Source organism: Morus notabilis, unplaced genomic scaffold (genome assembly GCF_000414095.1).
Source record: "Morus notabilis unplaced genomic scaffold, ASM41409v2 Scaffold25, whole genome shotgun sequence".
NCBI classification, from domain to species: Eukaryota; Viridiplantae; Streptophyta; class Magnoliopsida; order Rosales; family Moraceae; genus Morus; species Morus notabilis.
The window spans coordinates 525,919-539,100 of NW_010357699.1; the positions used below are offsets into that span (position 1 = coordinate 525,919).

Consider the following 13,182-nt stretch of genomic DNA (forward strand, 5'->3'; position numbering starts at 1 on the left):
ACTGAACCACTTTTTGGACATCTCTATCTTCAAAGTCATTTCAGCTCTTCATAAGGAAATCTGCAATTCTGTAGATAGAACTATGAATATGTGAAAGATGTATTGTATTCGTGCTACAATGGCGGAAATCATAATGTTAAGTTTAGATTTTTAATTTAAAGATCATCAGAAATCAAGAATTGTTTAAGTGCTTGCTAAAATATTGTTGTGTTTCTATCCAAAATTTAACCTCCGTTATCAATTGGGCTAAAATGCTGCTATTTTGTTAATTTAACGATTAAGGAACCTAAATTTTATCTTGCCTTGTACGTTAAGATAGAAAAAAGAGACGAAGCTGAATTCAGTTCTAATGGAAGTTGTGGCTAATTGCTTCTCATATACTTAGAAGAATGAAAATCTGTTAAATCAGTCCTGAAGATTTCTCTTTTTCTTGGAGAAGATAACTGCAAACTCAGGTCTGTTTCTCCTAAAAGAATCTGGTCAAAATATTATTGTTAGAACTTCGAAATTGGTTGATCATTGCCAACTCGGAGTAGGATATGATGTAAATACATGTAAATATATGAGTCCACAAACTGTTATCGCTGCCTTTCCGGCTTTTAAGAAGCGCATGCATCAATAAACAAGAATCGTTAGCTTCTGAAAACAAGTGATCCCCAAAATTCTTTATTGTAGAGAGAACTCACCAGAACCTCCAAAAGTTTTCAGTCATCTATGAAGCTGTATCGAGTCTGTTCCTTTGTATTCAATAAAATGTTCTTTGCAGCCCATCCCTGTCCCAATATCTGCTCATTTAATATGCACAAATCATCTTGTGCACGTCTCTTGCACTCCTCAAGTAGTTTAAACCACTCGGTGAGAACTGAGTCGAGAAAACCTCTAGCCTCTAACAAATTTTCCCACCTAGTTCTGTTCAAGTGAAGAGCTTTGCGAATGTAACATGCCTGCACAGCATAATACCAGATCAAACAAGGGGGACTCTTTTCTCCCATTCTTTTCCATACCAAATCAACAATGCTATGTAAGTTCCTTTACACATGAACCTTTGTTTTACCTGCAACAAACCGGTAGTAATGTTGGCAGTGTCAGCTCCTTCTCGTAGACAAAGAAGAATACCATGCTAAAATTCACAAATGAGCAACATGCAACAAAAACAAAAGAGTGTCAAGTACAGTTTCGGGATGTATGATGTTGCAAGACAAGCCTAGGTTGAATGTCTGCAAAATCCTCACCTGCTTTCTTCTAGGAATTCCAGAGTAAATTTCTTCCATGGATAGGAAGTAGTAGTCCTCACCACTTAATGATTGCATTGCCATCATTGACAATTTTGAAAAGTGGGCCTTGGGATTAAGGCACCCTATTCTGATGGGCCACACATGTTTGCCTGAAAAACACTCGGTCACTGGCTTAAGATTCATGAATTGATTTTGTCAAAGCACAAAGACCAAGTCATGTCAAATTTATATGTGAAACCTCACCTTTTGTCCAAGGGAAATCAATACCTTCCTGTTTGCTCACTTCTGCAGGAGAAGGCACATATCCCAACTCAATCCAAGTATTTAGTATGATCTCAATTCTATCCTGAAACGAAGAAACACAAACAGCGCGTTTGGAACTCGTCTTGAAAACGTTTTTCACGTTTTTCAAGGAGAAAAAAATGAAAATGGTGTGAAGATTGCGTTTGGGGCAGCTCCGTACAGAAACTAAAAATGAAAATGTTTTTGTCTTTATCCCAAAAAGTGAGACATTTCTGAAAATGTGCTGAAGTCGTTTTTCTTTCCCCCATTTTCATTTTCTCCGGTCTCTGGGCTAATATGTGTGTATGGTAATTGGTATCCTAATTGTTTACTATTTACGTATGCCAAGACAACTAATAAGTAGTAAGTATAATTACATATAGCAGATATGTATATATTAAATTAATTACTAGTGTATTGATTGGGGAGTTTATTAATTATTTAATATATTATTTAAAATACTATTACATGTTTTCAAAAATGTAAAACTAAACGGAATTTCAGTTTTTTCTTATAGTGAAAACAATCTCTGAATAAAATTACCAAACGCATTTTCAGAAATGATTCCAGTCTGAGATTGAAAACGTTTTCATTTCCATTTTCATATAGGAAAAAAAAAATCATTTTGCAATGGGTTCCAAACGCGCCCAAAGTGTAAGCATCTTACTAGTCCAATCTCATAAATAACTCAACAGGCATGAAAAGCCTGTATGCTATCTCACCTTGGTTAATGTTTGCAGGTGGACATGCTTAAGCCCTTGATATATTCCAAAGAGATCAAAAGCTGAAAATATTGGGTATATAACAAAGGGTAGACCTGCTTGCAATCTTACACATTACTTACAGATTAGAAAAATTTGAAAGAAAATTACACATTGATGACAATAATAAAAACCTTAGAACGGAAAAATAATATAATAATTTTAGATACACCAGAGAAATCAATTACCTATAACAAATATGAGTAAAAGTAGGAAGAAACTGATTAGAATATTAACATTTTTAACCACCTAACTAGAGAGTAGAATCTAAATCAAAGTTAGAAACAAAACCTTTGATTGTTCTTGAATACAAAGTTCAGTAGCGCAGCAAGCAGAAGGCCAAGGTTATCAAAGCACACGGTTTGAATCTGAAATCCATAGGAATAAGTATGTAGCCTCGCTTGCTAAGTTTAGCAAATACAATTCAATAAACGTCTGGAATAAAAATAAATAATAATAATAATCAACCTGCGCTTTAGCTGATACTTCCCCTAGGTTATCTGCTACTGCAAAGCTTCGATGAACAGCAGACTGTTTATAAAAGAGAGAACATCAAAACTTCCAACAATGTTTAATTAAACAAAACAAAAAAAAGAAAAAAGAAAAATTGGAGTCTAGCCCTCACTTCTAAAATGTGATGCCTCTCACAAACTAATACAGAATTGAAAAAACACAGACTCCAATAGCACTCACAATAAAAGATCGAAAGATGTGATAGTTGATTTTATAGAAAAACAGATCCGCAATATAGGTGACAAATACTTACACCAGTCGCTAAGTAGCAAGCCAAGCTTATTTGTTTTGCAATGTTGGCCATGGTTGCAAGAAGCAAAAAGTACTTGGGAAATGCAGGAGTTAGCAGCTCAACTCCAATGCTCAAACTGAAGAGAACGGAGGTGGAAAACCTAACTCTCTTCAAACGAGAAATCACAAACACGAAAAAAAAAGATGTTAAGTTTCTAATATTACATTCCACGGCAAACACAATAAAATTCTTATTTTGCAGCTCTAACAATTACCAACCATAGCATCTCTGCACAATTGTATTTTGGGACATATTTTCTTTATTTTTTTAAAAGACCAAAATACAGTGCTAGTAACTGCAAGAACTGCAAATGAAGGAATCGAGCCATAAATAAGTAAAACAAAGCGAGCAAATTCAGCACCAACCAAATCATAAACAGGGTAAAAGTCTTACCTTCAAATTGGTATCGAAAGCAGATGCTAGGCTAGCCGTGTAGATGCATCTACTAAGCCGTCCAAGTCCATCCTTGAGGACCCAGTTCAGAGCAGCAGCTGATGGAAGTGAACGAGAATATCCAAATCCAATTGCTCGAAACATTGCCTATATCAAACCATTCCCAATAAAAATAAGTACCCATATTAGAACTTCACAGGGAAAAAAGGGTATCCATTTGAAATGTGTTTTTCATGTAATTAGTATCTCCTTTCTTTTCACCGATCTTTGCATTTCCATTTTTCCGAGGAAAACAATTGAGGATCTTCACATTAAAAATTGTAATTTTCCTTTGAAAAACTACAAAAGCTCCAATTTATCAAGCAAATTCACATCCCTTATACACAATAAATAGAGATGAAGGGTTTCACATTAAAAATTGCAACTTTCCATTGTAAAACTACAAAAGCTCCAATTTTCAAGCAAAATCATGACCCAATCAAAAAATTAATTAAAGCAACAATAAAAGCCTCGATTTTGCATATGAAATACCAATTACCTGAGTGGCAAGGACCTGGAGCGCCGAGCTGAAAACCCGGTGCAAGAACTTCCATTTCACGTAATTCATGTAATTCTCACTAACTTTCTTGGGCACAAAGAAATTCCTTACCGCCAAACCACAAACCCTAGCCAAGCTACGAACTCCATCGTCGAAATCGAGACTAAACCACGGCGCACCGCCATCGACGCCGACCAACCGCAGACTTTCCCCGTCCCAGAAGTACCTTGAAACCTTCCCCGAACGCTGAATCGCCACCGGAAGCCGAGGTCCCGGTTCTTTGCCGACGCTTTCTTGCGAGTCGTAACCAAGCGACGTCCTGAAAGAACTGGCTATATGGCGAGTTCTGAAGCCGGTTTTCTTGGTGTTCTTTGGGGCAAATTTCGGGGTTGTTAATGGGGTTTCTGGAATTCTCCATGGATTCTGGTAATGGTGAGAATTGGAAGCTGCGTAGAGGGAGGATTGCATGAGAATTGAAGTTGCCGTACGATTTAGTTTTTTTCCCGCCAATTTACGGGTGGGCGGTTTACGGTTTGAAGTGTGTAGGGTTTTTGGGAGGTTTTAATGGAGCAACTATTTAATACAGAGCCGGTTTCGGCGCAAACTGTCTACGACAGGGGAAAGTGACACAATCTACGCCGTCCGATTAAAAGGATGTCACCCTCTCGAATCAAACCATCCGAACGCAATTTTCACTTTGACGTCCCCGTGGCATCACGTGGTATAAATAAATGAATTAAAATATTTTAACTGATTTGATATACTTTTAATCTTATTAGAGTTTTCGACATTGTGGTATGTTCGATTTATGATTTTAAATTAATAATTTTTAATTTTAGTATTTAAATTTTAAATTTTTTATGAGAAAAACATATTATAACAGAATTAAAATTATGAGTTTAAACACATAAAATAAACGAGTTTAAATTTTACTCGTTCGTTTATATTTTCACCGTTTATGTTTACTACGTTTTTGTTGTTTTATTGGATTTTTGTTGTAAACACGAGGTGGTCTTCTCACCTTTTAGGTATTTATTTTGTCTCTAAGATGAGGTATGTAGTAACCTTTGTGCTATATTGTTGTGGCTCTCAATCGATAAGAAGTTTCTATCAATTATAGGGTTTTGCTTAAAAAGATCTTTATGTGAACTCGTTCTTTGTGTGGCGAGGTATTTCCTATTTTCAGACCTTTGGCACACAATTTATCCATTAAGCGTAGTTAAATTGTACCGTTAGAACCAATTTTAATTGAAGGTTATACCTTGTACTACAGGGTTATTCACATTATACTATTGTTTAGCATAAATGAAATTTTTTCTTCAGAAAACCTTATTCACGTCCTGACTCCCTTGTTAATTTTCAGACTCTATCCCATTCATCGTCAACAAAAACTAGTAAAAAAAAGCATGTACTTGTTGCAATAAGGCATGAATTTAATTATCATATTTATTGGCTATTAGAAAAATAATTTTATGATATAAAAAAATAAGTTCTAACTATAATTTGATTGCCATAATATAGACATTATTTAATTTGACTACCTTTTATTATGCCCTAAATAAGAGAAAACAAATAAAAATTAAGTAAAAAAATGGAGAAACAATTTTATGATGCTGACAAATAAGTTCTAAGTATAATTTGATCGCCAAAATATAAACATTATTTAATTTGACCACTTTTTATTATACATAAAACATATAACAAGTAAAAATTATAAAATAGAAACAAAAATTAAACCACTTTTAAAAGGAAAGAGCGGATAACAAGTAAAGAGTACTAGTAGATACAAAAATTAAATCACTTTTTTCTTAAGTTCCAAGTAAGAGAAAAAGTGTAAATAACAAGTAAATAAAAAGTGTAAAATAAAAACAAAAATGAAACCACTTTTTAAAGTGTAAGTTAGAGGAAAAAGTAAATAAAAAGTAAGTACGATTACAAAAGATAAAAAACATAAATGTAAAAAGATGATGGGTATAAATGGAAACACAAATTAGACCTTTTTCTTTAAAGTCTAAGTAAGAGAAAAAAGTATATAACAAATAAGTAAATAGTACAAAAGGTGAAAGACATAAATAGAAATAAAAATTAGCCTTTTTTTCTTAAGCTCATAGTGAGAAAAAATAGTAGATAATAAGTAAGTGAAAAGTAGAAAAGATGAAGGGTATAAATGAAAAAAATATTTTCATGACACTCCTCTGCTTTAAGGTACTTTTTTTAAGCTCTAAGAAGGAAAAAAAGAGTAGATAATAAGTAAATAAAAAGTACAAAAGGTGAAGAGTATAAATGGAAACAAAGGTTAATCTCTTTTTCTTAAGCTCGAAGTCAGAGAAAATAATAAGTAATAAGTAAGTGAAAAGTAAAAAAAATTAAGAACAAAAATAAAATAAAAAATTCCATGACAACTGCATGCTTTAAAACGCTAGTTTTAGCTACCATTCTATGAACACAATCATCAGCCGATTTTTTCACCAATAGTTATTAATTGCTAGTCCTCTAAATCTTTTTTAAGAAGTTATCATATCGTATTTTGTTTTTCTTAATTAGCAAGGAAAGAGGGCAAACAGCCAAATTCAATAACGAAGGCAAGTGGACAAAATACAATAAAAGTCAATTAGAAAAAAAAAGTAAAAATAAAAAAATAAGAGTATAATGGGAAATGAAAATTAAAAGACACCTACTTATCTAGTTGCTTTTACACGTTTTTATTATATAATAGAAATAAGAAGAATTTTTGTGGAGGAGTTAATTTCTTTCTTTGAGAAAGAAATAGGAAAATTATACAAATTGGTCTGAGGCTTTTTCTTAGAAAGAAATATGAAAATTATAAAAATTGGTGTGAAGTTAGACGGAAATATCATGATTCATAACAATTTAATTGATATGATATGATACATTACGTATTATGACACTTATTTAATGAGACATGGTATTATTAAAAAACATGAATAAGGGGATACAATTGGTGAATATAGATAATATCAATGTCGTTTGGTACTAGCAGCAAAGAAAGAAGAGTGATTTGATTGTGTGAAAGAGCCCAATTAATAATTAAGATTCTATGTATGAATAATTCCTCGACATCTTGTTACGGATGGCAGGGGTGGGTGGGGTAGAGGATTATTTCTCATTCTTATCTCCACTCTCATAAATTACCGTCCTATTTTCTATCATATAAGATTATATAAATTAAAATTATAGCAACTTAAAATAAAAAGAGATTTTTTTCGGTACTGTAATATATCGGTAGGTCAAGTTTTTTTATCTGTCAGATCTACATAAAATCACGTAAAAATTAAAAAGTATATAGGTCCAACGGTTAAAAAAACCTAACTTACCGATACGTTAGACATACCAGAGAATCTCCCAAATAAAAATAGAGTAAAAATTTACTATAAATTTAGACCAAAATAAAAAGTTCCATAACAAAAACTAAATTCTTAACATATTACCAACTAAATCCAAAAATAATAACCAACACATAAGCTAAAAAAGTTTAAAAATATCAAAACATAAACGTAAATTGTCCTTTCTTCAAAAGAGAATGAGGAGGCACTAGGCAATATATCCTTATGTGTATATATAATATAAAAAAAGATTAGTAATTGCATTTTTTAACTGGTATAAGAAACTACAAACTACAATCGATAGTCTCCTTTTTTTTTTAATTAAAAAAATACAGTTACTTTTTTTAAGTAAAAAATAATTTTAAAAGATTATGTATATCTATATATATTTACATAAAAAAATAACATATTAATATCAGAACAAAAGTGGGGTGACACCATCTCATCACGAATTGAGAATTAGATTTTGACTCCCTTCCCATCCCCAATAATTATCCCACATTCCCATCCTATTCAAGGCGGGACCCGCTTCTACGAGAATTATTGCCATCCCTATATCTTATTCATTCTTAACAAAATATTTTCTTTCCATTTTTTTAAAGAGCCTTTTTTTTTTTTTTGCCACTAATCAAGTTAGGGTTGTATTGCACATTCATACTTAATGATTTTTACAAAATAATTATGACATGTATAACTTTACAATTCTTAATGGAATCCCTCATAAACTCAATCAAAGAGTTGAGATAAGGCAACTGTGTAATTAACTTAAGCGGCACGGTTACATGATTCGGCTTAACAAAAGAAAAAAATAAAATTGTTAAACTTAATCTTTAAGTACATGAGTCTAAATTTTAACTATGCATAATCTATTACCATGTTACCATATTAATTTACCAATTCTCTCAAAAACACGAGGTGCCTGTTTAGAATCATTTCTAAAAACGTTTTTCACGTTTTTCAAAAACTAAAAAATGAAAATACTCTCACAAATGCGTTTGGCACCGCATTTCCTGAAAAATAAAAATTGAAAACGTTTTTTACTTATTCCCAAAAAGTCAGCAAAACTGAAAACGATTAAGGATCGTTTTCCTTCCCATTTTCATTTTCCTACGTTTTATTTTTCTTTCCCGACTGCGCCCCCCCCGGTCTAAGCCTTGGGTTGTCGGTGGAATCGCGCAAGAATCTTCTCCGATCTTGACGGGCTGAACTCCTCTCCCGCCTCGACCTCGCTGCCCCTAACCACCACCACAACCGCCTCCGATCATCCTCATCTGACTCCGCCGCCTTCCTTTACCTCACCAGAGTCGGAACTCTGGACGACGACTTCTTCTCTGGCGACGACGACGACGATCGCAGCCTCTTCGGCTCCGGATTGGAAAATTCCAGAGATTCATCCGAAACACACCCATTTTCTCTGTAGTAGCATAACACACTAGTTTTTATGTATACAATGTTTATTTAATATATTTAATAATATTATTTATTTAATATATTATTATTTTAAATATTATTACATGTTTTTAAAAATTAAACCACCAAACATAATTTTAATTTTTTTTAAACTGAAAATAATATCAAAATAAAACTACTAAACGTATTTTTAAAAATGATTTCAAAATAAAAATAAAAACGTTTTCATTTTCATTTTCTTATAAAAAATAAAATTATTTTAAGTTCCAACGCACTCGAGCTATCTAAAGCGTTTTATACTGTAGTAAGTACAAACAGCTAAATGTAAATAAATACTTCTCATTCAAGTTGATCAAATTCACACCTAGAATCAATCCCTCCAATACTCCACTACTACTACTACTAATATCCGCCATTACAGGCCCGCATAAAGCTCTGAACGAAGACGAGGAGTGAGTAAAACTTCAAGTGGGGTCGCCTTAAAATTGGTCAACCCAGCACTCTCCGTCATGTCCACACCTCCATCTCCAGACAATCTCTCAACTTCAAAGCCATGCAGGAAGCTTGCCAGGGCCAAGTGCACCCCGTGCAGGGCCAACGACGCGCCGGCGCAAGCCCTTCTCCCTCCGCCGAACGCCACCAGCAGCTCGGAGGCGCTCTCGCCGGCACTGCAGGCCATCAGAAATCTCTCCGGCTCAAACTCGCCGGCGCGTTGCCACACGCACCCGTCCCTCTGTATCTTCCACGCGTTGACAATCAGGCGCGTCCCGGCGGGGACGAGGTGGCCGGAGGAGAGAGTGCAGTCCTCCATGGCGGCCCAGAGTCCGATGATTGGGGATGAGGGGTAGAGTCTGAGGGCTGTTCTTTTACTGTTTTTGAGTTATGTGATTTGAGTGTAGATTTTAAGTTGAGTTTGAGTTATAACTTGAGTTTGTGTTTAGTTGTGTAGATTTGAATTATGATTTGAGATGATAATCTTTTTGAGTTTGTGTTTGAGTGAGTCAAAACTTAAATTTATATTTAGATAGTATTTTAATAAAAACTCAATGTCGATGAAAAATTTTAATATGGTATATGGGTGAGGTTTTATTCGTCTTTTCATTGTCAACGCATAAAAAAAAATCATCTCTAATAATAGAAAAAATATTGTTAATTAATTTGAGTTTGAGTTTCTGAACTCGAATTGAAGGGGAAACTTGAACTAGAGTTTTAGTTTCAAACTCGAGTTTAAACTCGAGTTCAAACTTAAAAGAATATGAACTTAAATAAAATCGATGAGAGAGAAAATAGATATTTTTAATTCTTTTAAGTTTTTCCGAAGATGGATTGCTGCTATTTCTCAATTATTTTCTTCTTCAAGAAGTTTGAGGAATTGCTGAAAATTTCCTGGATAATGGTTTATTTGTCTCAGAACTTGTAAAAGGAATGTACCAACCATTATTTGTGATTACCACACGAAAAGGGAACTACAAGTGTGAAACTTATTTAGTAATACTAGAGCTTGATGTGAGGCTTTGAGATATGTTTTTAGTACATTAAAATAGTTTCTTTAATTTTTGTTTTTGATTCAGGAGCTATGCATTTTAAGGATGTTGGTTTTAAGCAAAAACCAAGACAGACGAGAAAAAAAATAAAAATAAAAACAAAAAATAGAGACCTTTGTCTGCTCTTGAATTATACGTTGTTAGTACCTCACAGGTCTTAGTTACGCATTGACACTTTAAAGCTAGATATTGTTTGTCCAGAGTGATAGTGTGTTAGTATTGTTGACAGTATTTTTAATTTAGCTGCTAACTTTCGGTTTATTTCCTTCAACTAGACCACAATATCCAGCAACCAAAGTGCTCATACTTTTTGTAATTGATATGTTCGAATGCATATCTTTCGTTACTGTCTTTTTTTTCCTCAGTGTTTTGTATTGTTGTCGTTTTTTTTTTTTGGTTTTTTTTACTATCTTAATTTTTGTTTTCTGCGTGAAGTGTTTAATGTGTTAGGCTGTCACTTTTGTTCTTTACAAGTTGAGCTATCAAAATGAACATTGTTGAAAATTGTTGCATGCCTTTCTACAATTGAATGAATTCCAGTGTGGGTATGCATATTTGTGAAGTTTATATTGTGATTACCTGCTATGATCATACTTATCTTTTTATGTCCTACCATTGAATTTTCCTAATAACTTTCTCCATTGATATTGCTGTCCTTATATATAATGTAACTTCAAGATGAAGCCAGCATTAGATTCTTCCAACAACAAAAAAAGTTTTACCATTTTTTTGTCCTACTGTAACGTCCATATGGAATGGATAAGAGAAATTGTGCGAAAATGCCTTGGTCTCATGTTCCCGAAGACATCAGGTACAGAGAAGGAATAAATTAGCAATTACATAGCTCCCATTTTTGTTCTAATTAAGAGTGGCTCATGTTGTCAAGCGTAAATCTTGTGGGCCATATGTCTGCCAAGTACTATTTCTATGTTGTGTTTCTGTTACAGAGTTATGTTTGGCAAGTACTATTTGTATGTATGTTGTGTTTCTGAAAATTATAAGATTCTTCTAACTCTACGCCTGCTTCAGTTTTGCTGTATCATTGTCTTACTTCCTATTGCAATGGTGTCATCTTTGCAATTTTAGAAAACTGAGCAAGAGAAACTCGAGAAGCTCGAGAAGCTAGCACGCAAGGTATTCTCAGTGTACATTTTACCTGTTTATGTTTTTTTTTTTCTTTATTCAGTTTCTGGTCACTTATATTGACCTGAAAAATTAAAGATGATCATTTATTTGAACTATGACTCTGAAAGCTCTTGTGGTGACAAAGTTTGAAGTGTTTTTCCAAATCTAGGCATATGATTTATTTGTTGCAGAATGAACTACTGAAAATTCACTTTATTCATATGCCAAGATCAGTTGAGTAAGAACTCATTTGATGGCACACTTTAATCTATGCTGTGAAGACATGGATAAACCATTCTGGTTTTCTTTCTTTATGTATTGCCGTCTGATAAGTGCACGAATTTGCACTTTTAATATTCATAATTGTCAAATTATTTTATCAAATTTGTGATTTTAATTTCAAATATTCCTAAATTTAGAGGATTTAATTTTAATTAGATTTATTTTATTTTTCAGGTTTTTGAAGAAAACAATTGGATTTCGGCCAGTTTACCAAGCAAAACCCAAAAGTTGAGCCCAAGAAAAGCCCAATTCGGCCCAAAGCCCATCAGCCGAGAAGTCGCGAGCCGAGCCAAGAAGCCGCGAGCCAACCCAGCGCCACGTGTCGACCACTGCCGCATCGCAGTCCGTGGGACCCAGCTGTCCCCGCAGATACGCGCGCTTGGCGCGCACGGATCCTCTCCCCGGGCGAGTCTCCTCCACGCGCGCGTCACCCGGATTTCCTCTTTCTTCCGCGTGGATCCCGCGTTCCAGCTTCCCTCCAGCTAGGTCTTGCCACGCGTCCCAGAGGGGCCCAGCTGCTCCCCCGCGTACGCGCGCTTTGCGCGCACGTTCCCTCCCCGCGCGAGTTCTCCTCCATGCGCGCGTCCAGTCTCCCTCCGCGTGGTCCAGCTGTGCACCACGTCTCTCCTGCGCGTGAATCACGTTGCGACATGTGTCCCACTCTTCAGAAACGTGATGGTTTTTCTCCCTCGATTAAGCCTTGTAACTTCTTAATTAGGATCCAATTTTTAGCTTTTTAGCATTCTCAAAACTCTATAAATAGGGCCATTGTCAAGGTGATTAGAGGTTGAGGATGGATTTTTAGAATCTAAATTCTCACACATTTTCTCTTATTTTCTTGTTCTTATTCTGATACTTTCTTTTTAGAATTTTATGAGAATTATGTGCAAGCTAGGCTAGAGTATTTAGGTGAGGCTAGAGATGATTTTATATGTGTAGTGAACTTATTTGGATTTTTAATTTTCTAATGGTTTGTAAGTTTTATACATTTGAGTAAATAATTTTCTTTTATCATATTTCTTCCTCTTATCAATATATTTTATTGTCAACTTTCATATAAATCTAGTCAAGCTCTTTTTATGTGATTATTGCATTATATTATATATTGATAGGTATTGTTTTATGAGTAGTCTTTTACTGCATTATTGCCAACGGTATATTGTCGTTCTTAGATTTCTCATAAGATAATTTTTCCTAATTCTAAACGTTAGAATTTTATTTACTCGAATACATTTTTAATTCATATGTTCTTCAAATATTTATTTTCTGATTGTTTGTTTGGGATGTGAAACTTTCAATTGAGTCAATTTATGAATCAAAATCCAAATAGGTGAACAAAGCATATGGAGGATTCTCAAAGCCTTACCACTTTTATTTATTGAATTTTCTCCATTTTAAATTGTTCAAAAAATCATAAAAAACACTCATTCATTTTCTTTGTTTGATTGCTTACTTTCCTAACG

The 13,182-nt window shown here is 34.1% G+C and overlaps 2 protein-coding genes across 2 annotated transcripts; both read right to left on the minus strand.

Moving 5' to 3' along the window:
* Window positions 1-366: 366 nt before the first annotated feature.
* Window positions 367-4,551, minus strand: LOC21403207 (protein root UVB sensitive 4). The gene is made up of 10 exons (XM_010090716.2): window positions 4,015-4,551; window positions 3,477-3,623; window positions 3,045-3,191; window positions 2,747-2,809; window positions 2,570-2,646; window positions 2,240-2,345; window positions 1,479-1,581; window positions 1,233-1,384; window positions 1,055-1,120; window positions 367-944 (listed from the first exon to the last, which is right to left on the minus strand). The coding sequence occupies exons 1-10, from the start codon at window positions 4,480-4,482 to the stop codon at window positions 705-707; spliced, it is 1,569 nt and encodes a 522-aa protein (XP_010089018.1). The 5' UTR covers window positions 4,483-4,551; the 3' UTR covers window positions 367-704.
* A 4,594-nt stretch (window positions 4,552-9,145) lies between these two features.
* On the minus strand, window positions 9,146-10,954 carry LOC112094395 (cytochrome P450 82C3-like). The gene is made up of 2 exons (XM_024175100.1): window positions 10,926-10,954; window positions 9,146-9,637 (listed from the first exon to the last, which is right to left on the minus strand). The coding sequence occupies exons 1-2, from the start codon at window positions 10,952-10,954 to the stop codon at window positions 9,184-9,186; spliced, it is 483 nt and encodes a 160-aa protein (XP_024030868.1). The 3' UTR covers window positions 9,146-9,183.
* Window positions 10,955-13,182: the final 2,228 nt, after the last annotated feature.